This window comes from Chironomus tepperi, unplaced genomic scaffold (genome assembly GCF_022539635.2).
Source record: "Chironomus tepperi strain 1889 unplaced genomic scaffold, CSIRO-AGI_Ctep_v1 contig_364, whole genome shotgun sequence".
In the NCBI taxonomy this organism is placed as follows: domain Eukaryota; kingdom Metazoa; phylum Arthropoda; class Insecta; order Diptera; family Chironomidae; genus Chironomus; species Chironomus tepperi.
The window spans coordinates 2,148,373-2,162,610 of record NW_027226486.1 but is presented as its reverse complement, the minus strand read 5'-3'; the positions used below and the strand labels follow the sequence as shown (position 1 = coordinate 2,162,610).

The 14,238-nt window shown below is 30.5% G+C and overlaps 1 protein-coding gene across 1 annotated transcript; it reads right to left on the bottom strand.

Annotated features, from left to right (window-relative positions):
* Positions 1-10,373: 10,373 nt before the first annotated feature.
* Positions 10,374-11,015, bottom strand: LOC139095460 (uncharacterized). The gene has a single exon (XM_070646813.1). It carries the CDS (start codon positions 11,013-11,015, stop codon positions 10,374-10,376), a length of 642 nt encoding a protein of 213 aa, XP_070502914.1.
* Positions 11,016-14,238: the final 3,223 nt, after the last annotated feature.

Sequence of the window (14,238 nt, the reverse complement as noted above, 5' to 3'; positions counted from 1 at the left end):
CTGGTCTAAACCCAGATTCAGCAAAATCATGCCTAAGGTCTGATTCATGTCACAGATTGTTGAACAAAAGTACAATTTTAAGTTTGGTACAAAGTCCTTAATTCATGGGGACGTAAGATGATGTATGTAGGCTTTACTACTGAAATGAGTGTTTGTGGATGATTAAGGATCATAATTGATCTTGGCAGTCAGTAAAGTAAATGAATAAGTAAATTAATTGAATGTTATGACTTAATTGTGCATTTATGAATACTAAATGGTCTGTGGTGAAGAATACTTCATTTATGTCGGTCAGATAAGGAGTAAATGGCAAGGTACATGTCTTAAATTCGATGTGATAACTCGACAGTTGGTTCGAATCTTATCATTCCAAATTTGTGTATATTTTTAGAAATTTTGATATTCTGACTGATTAATGAACAATTTTAAGGCAGAAATGGAACTCTGGACAACATAATATTAAAGAACAAGTCGGGAACTAGAAGTACAGCATAATAGCAGCATCAGAAAAAATAGCAACGAGAGCTACAAGACAGCACATTTTAAAATCTCCGAAAATTTAAATACGTCATAGGCTCTAAATAAATCATTCATTAATTGACATCATTTCCTCACCAGCCTTCCCTCAAATTTGTAAGAATTATGTTCATGCATTTACTTGCAAGCATGAGGGATGGATGTGCTGTACATATTGTATGGAAATTATTTCTGTTACTGTTTTTTCCACAAGAATTATTAATTTTTAAATAAAAATCTATACAGCATAAAATAAAAAAAAAAGTTGCAGAATGTGAATAGACTTTTGCACACAAAAAATGTAAATGGAAGTACGTACACACACACACACACACAAAGCAGATACGATGAACGTGATATGAACGAAATGAATGTGAATTTTTTTCTCCCTTGACTTTTACATTCTCCATGGTAACGATTTTCATTAATTATTAAAGTAAGCAGCATAAGAGAGGAAAAAAAAAGCTGAATGTCGTGTAGTTTGTATTTTTAGAATGAACCTTTTTTTCTCGTTTCATGCTTACTATAAAAATCACGGTATTATGGTAATGGAGCTTCCAACGTCTCGTTTGTTCGCAATCAAGTAAACTTTAAAGTTTGTACTGTAATGAGTATTTATAGCAAAAATTGTATGAGTAACTGGCAGGATGTGGAAATTGCTTGCGAATGTAAAAGTTTTTTAATCGAAGTAAGTAAAAGCCCATGTGAATTTGGAGTTGGTGGTTTTGATATGGGTTTGGAAAATGTCAAAATTATCCAGAAGCTACATGTTCCTTTGTAAATGTTTTAGTGCTCGAGAAGTTATTGAAGTTATTTACCAAATGTTTATTTATCACTTGATGTATTAATTTACAATTTTCAAAGCTGGACAGAAGTGACAAACGATTCAGGCTGTACATTTACTTTATACTTTGTAAAATAGAATTCTGGAATGTGTTTTTGTGATGTTACAGCAGTGATGGACAACCTTTTGTTTGTCGTGGCCCACCTGGTGGTAAGTCTTGTTCGAAACCGGACACAGCATACAGTTTAATGCATTTCCAAAAGATTTTAGTGACACTTTACAATAGTTGCCCATCACTGTATGACAACATAAAGAAATATGAGGTATCAAGACATTTATAGGTGAATCTGCCAATGTAAGAGCAAGCCTTCTGTGGTCAAGTGGGCTTAAGTAACAGACCGAAAATTTGTAATCCGATCTTTTGTAGAGTATGTGGGTTCAATTCCCACAACAGACTGATCTGTGTCAATCTTTACATATTAAGTTGTGCCAATATTACAAGGATTCATAGACGTCTTAAAAGGTTAAGACATGGGTGATTTACGTCCAATACCAAAGTGAGCTGGATCTACAGATGATGCATTGTGGGATGTACGAGCCCACTTCATAGAATTTTCTGCTACCTATTGTCAAAAATTGGAAATTGTCAAGTAAAAGAGTGGTCAAATGTAATCAGATGCTGTGATTGGAAACTCAGAATGTTTAAGCATCTACATCTAGAAAGTGTTCTGATGTCGACACAATATGTTCGATACCAATCAAGTTTTTTGACTCAAAATTGTTCCATTTTTGCAGAACTTTCACACAAAAAATTGGAGATTGTAATGATTTTTTCAGAGTTGGCAAGACATTGGGATTCTTGTCATGACACTTCAAAGAAGAGTGAGCTGCGACACAGTTGTATGCCATGAATCACATGTTGTTGAGTGGTTTCAGTCGTATCTTCCCACCAAGATTCGCCATGGCATGAATATTTTTGACAACACTGATCTTAAGCCTCTCCAAAAAAGGGTCCATAGGAGCCCGGACTCCACATTTTTTGGAGACTAAGACAACTGCATTCCGAACTACACTGGAACGTCTAATTGCCGAAATTTTCCCAACTCTGGATGATTTCATTAACAATTTATTCCGGTCATAATTTTTAACTTTTTCAATTTTTATCACGTTTCGAACATTCTTTGGTTTACAGCACATGTTACATTTACAGCTGAACAAAAATAAAATTCCAACTTTTCATCCAGAATTTTAAATCCTCAATCCACAAAAAAAAATAAAAATCTGGTTCCAAAAATAACTTTACAGATTTTTATTCTTCGGTTCCAGTATGAAAAGTTTGTCGCACATCAATCATATTTCAATCAAGGTGGTATTAAAATCCTTCAGCATTTAAAAAAGGGAATTTAAAGTTCCAAAGCATGTCATAAAGTAGGAAGAAAAGGAAATGAAATCAAGGAGGAAAATCCCTCAGGAGAAAATGTTGAGATGCTCAAAATACTTAAAGATGGGATTTGAAATTGCATTTCTATGTTGTTTAAGGGGTTGTTGATGAATGATGTCGAATTGATGCAATTCTATCAATTTGCTTGTTATTTGAAAATTTATGCGATTTAATTGATTCAAATCTATCAAGGCTATCAAGATTTTCGATTAGTCATCAAATTTCAATAAAGTTGCAATTTTTGTATGAAAAAGTTGTTCAAATTTTCTAAATTTTTTATTCCAAAAGTTGAGAGTTGAACAATTTTGTGCTTGTTATCCATAATTTTAGAGTAGTATAATATTTCTAAGAAAACAAAAAAATAAATAACAAGATAAAGTTAACTCTATATCTCAATGTTATGAGTTTCTTAGTAAAGATGCAGCTGAAAGTAAAATTTTCAAAATTCAAATTTTGAAAACTCAATACAAAAAAAATTTTAAAATTTTAGTTCCAAACGAATGTAGAATTCAAATTTTGAATTGATTTTGAAAGCTGGAAATTTTCCTTTTTTGAGTGAATTCTAAATTTTGGCATTTTACAAATTAAATTAACTTTTTTAAAAATAAAAATTTCAACAAATTTCAAAAATTGGAATTCAAAACGAATTTAGACATTCAAATTTTAAAAACTGATTTTTTTTGAGGAATCAGGCTCCAGCGGGTAGGCCAAGCTTCCTTTTTTTGAAATTAATTTTAAAAATTTAACATTTCTAATAAATTTTCAATGAATAATGCACAGTATCCAAATTTGAAATTTAGAATTTTTTAAATTTGACGACCTTTCAAGAATTGCTGAAACCTTGAATTTTTCAGATGGAATTTTTCAAAAGTTGAGATATTCACACATGTTAAAATTTTAATTTTGACAAATTTTAAACATTTGAGATTTTCACAAATTTTAAATTTTTAAATTTTCACAAATTTTAAATTTTTAAATCTTCACAAATTTTAAATTTTTTAAATTATGACAAATTTTAAACATTTGAAATTTTGAAAAATTTAAAAACGAATTGAAATTTTGAAGAATTATTAAAAGCTAAATTTTGATGAATTTTGCAAATTCAAATTTTGACAAATTGAAACTATGTTTGAAATTACAAATTCCAATCAGAACTTAGTAAAATTCAAATAAAATCAATTTTTGTCCAACTTTGTCAGTACCAATATCATAAATTATTATTAAGAATTGCACTTGATTCAATAATGAGAATTTCACAATTTTTAAAAAATCAGTTCTTCCTTGGAATGGCACGGATCGATCTAGCTACTCCTATATGTGTTCATGGATATCATTTTTGAATTGTTTCAACCACATGACCTCTCATAATTGCCCGAAAATTCATAAATACTTAAAAAATTGTAAAAAACTCAAATTTTATACAAAAATTGCAATTCTTATCATATATAACCTCATTAATGAACGACCCCCACAAAAGTTGTATGAATTTCAAGATGTGACTGGGAATTCAAGCTTACCGTCTGTATGAATAATAATATTTGTGTGAGTGTAAAATTTTAAACACGAATTGGAATTTATTTTTATCACTTTCTCCCCTTTTTTTTTATAACTTCTGCTTGGAGGAGCTTATCAATATTTTATTATATTTATATATATTTTTTAAATGCTACAAACTTCTAAAGATAAACTTTTTTCTAAATGGCAAAAAAAGTCTACACCTGTTGAGAGAAACTGACTAAACACAAATGTATCTACAACTAGATTTTTTTTTATATTTAATTGATTTTTTTCTCTTCCTTTTTTCAGGTTCTTTTTTTTATTTCATGAAAAATAAATTACACATGCAACTTGTTGATTTTTTTTATTTTTTTTTATTTCACATTTTTATTAATCCACAAAAGTTGATTTTAAATCCACAAAAAATCACTCAAAAAAAATTAAAAAATTTAAAAAAATTTACCGATTTTTTTAAATTTAAAAATAATTAAAATAAATTAAATGTACTTTAATATGTGTCTTTAAGTCGCGATACGCGGTATGGCCTTTAATATTTTTTTTGTGCTTTGTGACTATACGAAAGCTACTCGAGAACAACCTGTGTTGGAAGAATTCCACACGATTTTATACATTATAACTAGTTGCTTTCTGGTCGTGTCTGATAAGGAAAATTTTATTCTCACAAAAATATCTCTCAATTCTCTCACACGATGACTGCGTTACTGATTAAAATCATGTGACTGTATTGGTGTGTGATGAAAAAAACTGGGGAAATTTTTGTGGAAAAATTTTCTCTCATTTTGTGGTGAAAATAACTAAATTTTTTTTTTATGTTTTGTGGTTGATCTGGAAGTATGTTGATGTCAAGGACTGCCATTGATGGATGGGAAGGTCAACATTCATCTCTAAGGTAAAAATCAATCATTAACATCAACAAGTGTCCATCATTAGTCATTTTGTTTTCATTTTTCATCATTGAGTTGCAGTCAAGCTGTCTCGAGGCATTTTCGAGAATCATCAGCAACAGTAAATTGCTGTGCAGTACTACAATCAAAACATACATAACCTATTTATTCTCTCTCTCTTACTCTCTCTCTCTCACTCACTCACTCAATCGTATTTCCCTTTACGCCCACTCATCCGGCACTCTGTATCTATTTTTAGCATCAAAACATATAACATTGACGGGCAGTTTTCTCCAATATTTTAATGTGCTGTACAGTTTTTGCATACATGAACAGCATGGCTGCTGTTGTTGCTGATGTACGTGAAATGAAGATTGTAAGGATGAAAAGATAAGGAAGAAGAAGAAAAAGTAAAACAAAAAGTTTTTCTCTTTATTTTTCGATTATATTTGTTCACGTTATTCAGATGATGAAATAGGAAGAAAAGGCAGGCAAGCAGGCAGGCACAGAGAAAAGAAAAATGAATTTTTTTTTGTTTTCTTTCTGCCATTTCGTGTTTGTTTTCAATTTTGTTGGTGAAATTATTAAGATAAATAAAAAAACAAGTGCATTTGAGTTTTGCTGGATGTAGAGATGTTGCGTCTAAAGTGATTTGGTTGGATTTTGATGAATTCAGTTTGGATTTGTGAATTTAAATTGAGATTTTTTTTTGAAATTTTGATTTTTTGAATTTTGAAAACTTTTCAAATTTGGTGAAATACAAGTTTGAATTTTTAAAATTTGTTACAAATTTAAATTTAAATTCAAATTTTCAGCAAAAATTCAAAATTGAATTTTCAAAATTCATCAGCAACTCAAATTTAAATTTTCAAAGATTGTTGAAATTTTGAACACTTTTGAAAATTCAAATTAAATTTTTTCAAATTGAAATCCAAGTTGAAAATTTTAAAAATTAATAAAATTGAAAATTTTAATTTTTTAAATTCCAAAAAAGACTTTAATTTAAGTTTTGAAAAGAAATTGAAAGTTTTAATTCAAATTATTGAAAGTACTCATAATTTAAACTTGAAATTTCTGAAATCCAATTTAAGCTCAAATTCATAATTTTAAAATTCGTTAGAAGTTAAATTTGAAATTTTTGAAATCTGTTAAAATTTAAAATTTAAATTTTTAAATTCATCAAATTCATTCAAATTTGAAATTTTCCATCAAAAACTCAAATTTGAAATTTAAAATTCAATTGAAAATTCAATCTTAATTTTCCATAAATTTAAAAATGCTCATTAATCACTTCCTCACTTAATCAAATCCCCTACCATTTCCTCTCTTTATTTATTATATTCCAGCATGAACAAAAAGATTGAAAAGAATAACAAAGACAATAAACAATAAAAAGAGAGAAAATTAAAAAGAAAAAGATGATAATAATGAAAACGATAATAATGAATATTTAAGGAAAATTTCTACATCCAAAATCAGAAACTTTTTCCGTTCTTTTTCTTACTGCTACATGGACACATTAATATGAAAATTCTGTACTTTAAACATTGCCTGTCTATGTATGCATAAGAAAAGATTATTCCTTTGAGTGTACATTTAGTCCTGTTTTCTATGCCATTAATTTGCTGTGGTTGGAGAGATTATTTTGATTATTGGATTTGGACGAATAACTGAAATAACTACAAGATTTTATAGGTTTATAGGATGTAGATGAGATATAGATTTTATAGGAGAATTGAGAATAATTACAAGATATGGTAATGAGATTGTAGGGATCAATTTCATCGATGAGACATAAATTCGATTGCGTAACATCTAGAGTGATTATTTTAGATCCATTTGAAGCAGAATTATAAGAGAAGTAGCAAAACAAACGGTAAAACTCTTGAACCTTGAGTAAAGGTCTTGGTGTTGACATCGAGAACCCAGAATGTGTGTCATCAACAAAATGGGAAATCTTTAGAAAGCAACTCTGTATTTTAAGAGTGAATCCTTGATTTTCTCTCGACGCTTGGAGATAACGCTACAATTTCCACTCACTAGCTATACCAGGTGTTGGTTTCTAGGTATACACTTACTCCTTCCCATACTCACTCAAACCTATCATAGGTGCATAAATTTGAATATATCTTAATGAAGGTATAGGCATATACCTTTTGGATAGGAATAAACCGGTTTTACCCTGGGGCGGATGCAGAGTAAGGGTGAATTAAGGCAAAGTAGCCATTTTGTGGTAAAAAAAGCCAGCATCAGAAGCTTATCCAGAATTTTTTTGAAGAGTTTTTTTGGGATTTTCCCTTAAATTTCTTAACAAATCTAAGAAGATCTCAATCGAATCCCCTTTGGCTACATGATCCGATGAGTTTATAATGGAAAAAATCTCAAAAAATGTAAAGCCGTAAAGATCAAGTGTGATTCATGGCCTTCCTCAGTTGACACCTGAAGCTGGATCAATTGCTGTCCACCACTTGCCAATTACCAATTTTTAGTGAGATACTATCTCTATCTGCAGCTTATTTCCATGAAAAATTGCGCATAATGCACAGTTTAGGATCATCTAACTTGTATCAACTACACACTATAGCCTTCTAAAGATATAAATTTCAAAAAATATACTCAAAATTCCTTTCATAAAAGTTAAAGTGAACCATTATTCGTGATACATTCCATAATGATACTACACAGCATAAAAACTCATCATAAAAAAATCCTGTCTTTTTATTTCCATATTTTTTATTATTATTGAAAGTTGGACAATATTGTTCATAGTGAATGCATTAAAAAATTTTATCAGTAAAACTTTTTCATTATTTTATTATGTTTTTCCACCCTTTTTGCTATTCAGCTATCGAACTGTGCATGATACAACAATAATTGAGCTATTTTAAAGTGCAAAAAAAAAGTTTATGAAATGAACAAACATTGGAAATTGTTAATTACCTTACCAGGATCCATGTAGAACAAATATTTACAGTTTGCGGGACGAGCTGCAATGATTGTGTTTGTAGATAATATTAACTGTTGATGAATAAATCATGATTTTGTTGGTGCTTCTTTTTTTTTTTTTGTTACTTCCTGTAAAAACAGTTGTTTGATTATTTATTAAATTATGTAAAGCATAACAAAAGGTATTAAGGTTGCATAAATTTTGTGAAGCTTTTTGATATTGGGAAAATGTTCTGATAGATGTGCTTGATTGGAAAATGTGCATAGGTATGTGATGGAGGATTTACATAACTTAATGAAATCAGTTTGTTGGAGATTATAGGTACAATGTGAATTTGTGAATTTGAAGTTTTAACGTATTTTTCAAATTCAAATCTTTTAAATTTTAACGGATTTTTCATATTCAAATTTTTTAAATTCAAACGGATTTTTTTCAAGTTTTTTAAATTTTAAAATATTTCAATCAACAAATTTTTTAAATTCAAAATTTTAACAAATATTTTAGATTTGGAATTTTAAGGAATTTTTAACTTTAAACTTTTTATAGAATTTCAAATAAATTTTAAAAATTGTTCAAAAATCAAAATTTTTAAAAGTTTGATTTAAATTTAAATTTAGAAAAATTTTTAAATTCAAGTTTTTAAACATATTTTTCAAATTTTAATGAATTTTTTCAAATTCTAAAAATATAACAAATTTTCCAGATTTGAAATTTCGACAAATTTTTCAAATTTAAATTTTAGTGATTTTTTGAATTTAAACGACTTTTTGGTTTTCTCAAATTTTTAAATTTTTTAATTTGTTTCAAATTTTGAATTTTTAACAAATTTTTCAAAGATTTTAAATTTTAAAAATTAAAATTCTAACGAACTTTTTGAATTTAAAGTTATTTAAAAAATTTCAAATTCAAAATTTTTTAAAGGATAAATTGTGATTATTTTCAATTCAAATCTTTTAAAGAATATTAAAATTTTAAATTTTTTTTCTAAAATTTTAAATTTTGTAACGAAATTTCAATCAATTTTTCAAATTCAAATTTAATTCCAATTCAAATTCCAATCGTATTCTTAAAGTGAGTCAAGGAACGAATTCTTAACTTTACACAACAAACTAAGTAGATCAAAGAAAATCACATTTCCTATCACAATTTCCCTCTTCACAAGGTATTATGAATGTTATGCAAAACTATTTTTAAGTTTCATATCACATCAGTTCCAACAATACGCCCGCATACTTGTCGAAGAAGCAGTTTCTGAAAAAATTTTCATAAAGATTACAAATTGCAATAGAGTTAGTGAAGAAAGCAATATGCTGCAACAAGAAAACTTTAACAATATTATAACATTTATTAGTTTAAAACCTTGTTTGATAATTTTATGGAAATTTCCTTTATTTTCTGTTCAATAAGTTCCAACTTGAATATTGAAGAATTTTTGAAGTTTTGTTTCAAGAACTTGCATATCTGTAGTTGTGTATTTGAATATTTAAGAGGTAACAGAAGTTATGCACTTTCCGGTATATTCAGATAATCCTTAAAAGCTCCATAGCGGATATAAACCAAATGACCTTGGTCTTGATTTTGATACTGTATAGACCCCACGTTGCTCGGGGTTTGCTTGAGTTAATAAATGACATCTTAATGATATTGAAAGATTTTGTGAAATTAAGTCTAAGTTTAAGATTTTGACGTCCATTACATTCTTAAACAAGTTCTCTTACGTTTCATCTGGCTGAATATGTTTGGAAGGAGGCTGTTGACTGAGATAGTGGAGCACTTTTTATTGGTAATTGGCAAAATGCAGTCATCAACAAAGTCAGTTTTAAGACGCCAACTGAGAGAGGCCATGAGCCAAATCTGATCTGTATGGCCAATGAAGTAAGGAAGTGAATGTTGCTAGAGTCCATAGAAGTAGTCCTAAACCAAATTGTTGAGGATTCTAGATTTATTGTAGCATATTGAAGAATTTCGTTCTGCCTATATAAAGGAAGAGGTTTGACACAAACTTTAAATCCTCCTAGACCCTCCTGGACCTCAAACCATCTCTGCATTCGCTCATGCTATCGCCAAACAATCAAATACTTTCGTTCTTTTAGCGATCTATTTAAAACTATTTATTCATAGCTCTTCACATTCTAAATTCAAAATAGATTATGACACGGAAGCTATTATCACATTGTATATACCACATTAATAATGACTGACTAAATGCCAAGACTATTTTTAAATTTTGTTTATTTACTTTTATTCTTAATTTTATTATAATCTAAAAATTGAATTTCACTTTCACACAGCAAATTTCTTGTTTTTCCTCTCATAAATCGCCAGCAAGTCACGATTATCACCAAAATCACTAAGATGTACAAGCTTAAACTCATCATTATCTTGAAAATCTAACGGTAATGGATCTGTATAACGTCCTGTATTTGCAGCCGGTCCAATTATAATGACATAGTTACCTTTGTAATATTTGATGTATTCATTAAATGCACGACGGAGATTGAAGTAACAGAATAGTAAGGCAAAGTCCCAATTCTTACTAAGGCATGTGTCAAGTAGTAAATCTGATGACAGTTCCTGACCATGCTCAACAAATTTAAGATTTATAAATGGCTTTTTACGACTCCAATATTTTGAATCTATTTCCAGTCCGCTCATTTTAACGCCAACACTTTCACGTACTATAAATTCCAACAATCCATGTCCACATCCAATACTTAAAATACTTGAGATATTTAAACTTTTTAGTGTGGCTTTCATCTGCTGTAGACAAAATTCCGATGGAAACACCCACAAAGCTATCGTACTTATAGCGAATCCATATTTCTTACTTATCTTTAGGATATTTTTCCAATCCTTTTTGGATGCACTCTCTTGAAGCTCATTAAGGAAATTTTCATTAGTCAGTGAAGCAACTTCGAGTACCATTTTGACTGTTGGACGTTATAGAGCAGACTAAACAGATGAGCGGAGGCGTGTGCCAAAAATTCTTTTTTTGAAGATTTTTTTTTCTCATGACCTTCGCAAAAACATTTTTTGTTTCTTCTGTAACGCGTGTTTCTCGGTTTAAAGGTAGATAGGAATGTGGATAGGATTCAGACTTGTTGTCGGATTCATTTTAAATCCTTAATCATCCTGCAACACCCATTTGCCGGTTTTAAGTATCGACAGCCGGCTTGAGTTGAAGTGGCTACGTGGTGGAATGATTTAGTATTTCGGTACATAATTATTGGCAACACCGATCCAGCGATCGTGAGTTCGAGACTCGGCATGGGAAATTTTTCAAATGTCCTTTTTCGAATCATATGAAGTGGAAACGCTGCTCCCAGCCCCTTGTCGACTAGAGACAATATACTGAGTCATAAAGAATGGTTCTGATCCTACTATAAACTAAAGGTCTATTGAGTATGAGGCTGGCGCATACCAAGCTAAGCTAATACACAATCATTAGCTGCGAATCAATAGAGCAGCTCTAGATCTATAAGGTCTGAATAGCTAAAGGGTTTTTTTAAACTTGAGCTATTGAGTGGCAGAGGCACACACAAAAGGAACGAGGATTTGCATTTTAGGTTATGCTTCTTGGGGTGTATTTACATGAGGAAGTTGTTTGGGAGTTCATCCTTATAAAATTAATGACTACGCAGCCCTTGGACGCTCTCCAATTCTTACCTACCCGCGAAAAAATTAAGGTCAATTCAATCAAATGCCATAAAAATCACATTAATTAACCCCATCATAATAAAACTTTTCATACTTTTCTCGCTAATCAAATGAAAATGTCTAGAGATCACTGGGGTCGTTCATAAATGACGTCAGTAACAAACTAGAATTTTCAGATTTCCCCTATAAGTTTCATGGATCGTCACACAGCTCTAGATCATCTGCTTCTCTTTAATCACTTGACATCATACCCAAATGACTCCCACTGTCCTCAGAACAATCTTCTCTCTTGTGCTGCTCAACCGAAAGAAGAAAATAATGTGAGCATCTCATTTGTACGGGGAAAAGCGTCTGTTTTAGTCTATAAATATCAATAGGCACGATCAGTGAGAAACAATGAACTTAAACTTGATTTTTCATATTTTATTTTTCGGTGCTGCATACTCTTCTTCCGCACGTGATGCCTAAAATATTTTTGATACTCACGACTGCACACAAACTGGGTCAACAAATATAATAATAAACATTAAGGATCATCACCTGTGACTTGCAGCAACTGAAAATAATTAAAATGTCAGGTCAATGATCGATCTTCAAATTATACAACTAGGCACAGCAGTAACACTTTACGTGCTATCCGAAAATAAAATCGAAAAATTAATGTCTTGACCAATTTGAATAATCAGTTACGTAATAGGATTTGAGTGAGGAATCTAAACTTTTTTTTGCATAAAAATGTCTTCTCACTTTCTTTACATTTCCCATCTTCTTCTGTGCTTCCCATTCGCATTTTGAATTTAAATCTTTGTTTATGTTTCTTTTCTTTGTCTCTTTTATCAAATGTACGCATTCAAATTGAGCATTCAAACCAGTTTTGAGTGGAGCTACTTATAAAATGGAGTGAATGCTTTGGTGCTTAGTTTGACTGACTGTCTTGGAGATTGTTAGGTGTTGTGATTTTCAGAATTGCTACTGACTTGCTGGTGGTACAGATCAATTGTAACTAATGATTATGACTCACTCAGATGACGCCAAAGGCTGGCTCTATTGCTGACTCCCGTCTGCATGTATGTATTGCAACTGAAAAGAGGAACAATGCGCTCAATGTGAGTATTAAGCTAATGGTAATACTCAATTTATAAGCATTAGACTTAGACCAGCTTAGAATCGAGTAGCAATAAAAAAAACCAGCTCTAATACCAAGAAATTATGATTCACAAGGCTTGGTAAAACTAGATACATTTGAATATTGATTGACAAGAACAGCAGGGAACCCTTATGCCTTGCTTCAACACAGCAACCTAGCATTATAGGCTGCAATGTGGGTCAATTAGACACCAGCTTGTTGGATTGGCCCTTACTTACTTGTATTGCTGATGTTACAATTCAAATGTGATCCACGATAGCTCATATATGTCATATAAAACTGTCTCTTACTTCTCCAATATCAAGTACAACACCATCTCCTTTGAAATCTTCTATCAGTATGTTCTACGTCCAACCACGAGATCGTCTGCAATTTATAATGACTCATTTCAAAACCTCATTTAGCGGAGCTTGTCTAGTCCATCGACGCATCTTCATCAGCTTCTAAATGCGCCTTATCTATCAATATTAATCTACCTTTCTATCTTTCCTTTATGCAGCTATTAAAATAGTCAATTTAGAGTCTATCAATGAGAGACTTTATTAATTAATAAATCTGTACATGCATACTCAGCTGTGTGTGAATCGTCTTATATTGCTTTTAAATCACCAATAATCCATTGTAAGCTCATCAATTTCTTAATTTTCATAACTAAACGGCCATTATAAGTTCTCTTTTGAATCACTTTGTGTGTTAAATCCTCACTAAAAGGTGTAAATAGATATTGTTCGAATGTTTATTGAATGATTGAGCCTGTCAGAGTTGCAATGCATACTTTGATGTGGTTTAGACATGACTTTGCATAATCATAGAAGATATATTGGAATCATAAGTGGTTACGTGAAGCATCTGGACTTTAAGCATAAGCATAAGTATCATGTTAAATGGACAACCCAAAATGTGGAGAGGAATGACTTCAAATACCACAAATACGTCAATCAATTATGGGTTTTGGTGATGATTGGTGATGTAACGAACTACTTGAGATGAATTTGGATGTTGATGTAATTAATATGGTGAGTATTGTTGATGATTCCTTCTGATTAAAGTGGATATGCTGATTTAAATATACTTAATTGAACATAGTGATACGATATGTTCAAGAAATTTCTGATATTAAGGAAGCATTCAGAGCTTTTTGACAAACTTTGAGCTTTTTTGAAACTAATTGAAGCTTTTTTTGAAATTGATACAAACTTTGAGCTTTTTTGAAAAATTGATAGATTTTTGACAAAATTCGAGCTTTTTTTGAACTGAAAGCTTTTTGTCAAAATTTAAGGAGCTTTTTGAACATTTCTCTAGAGTTTTGAATCAAAATTATAGCTTTTTTTGAAGAAATTCGCG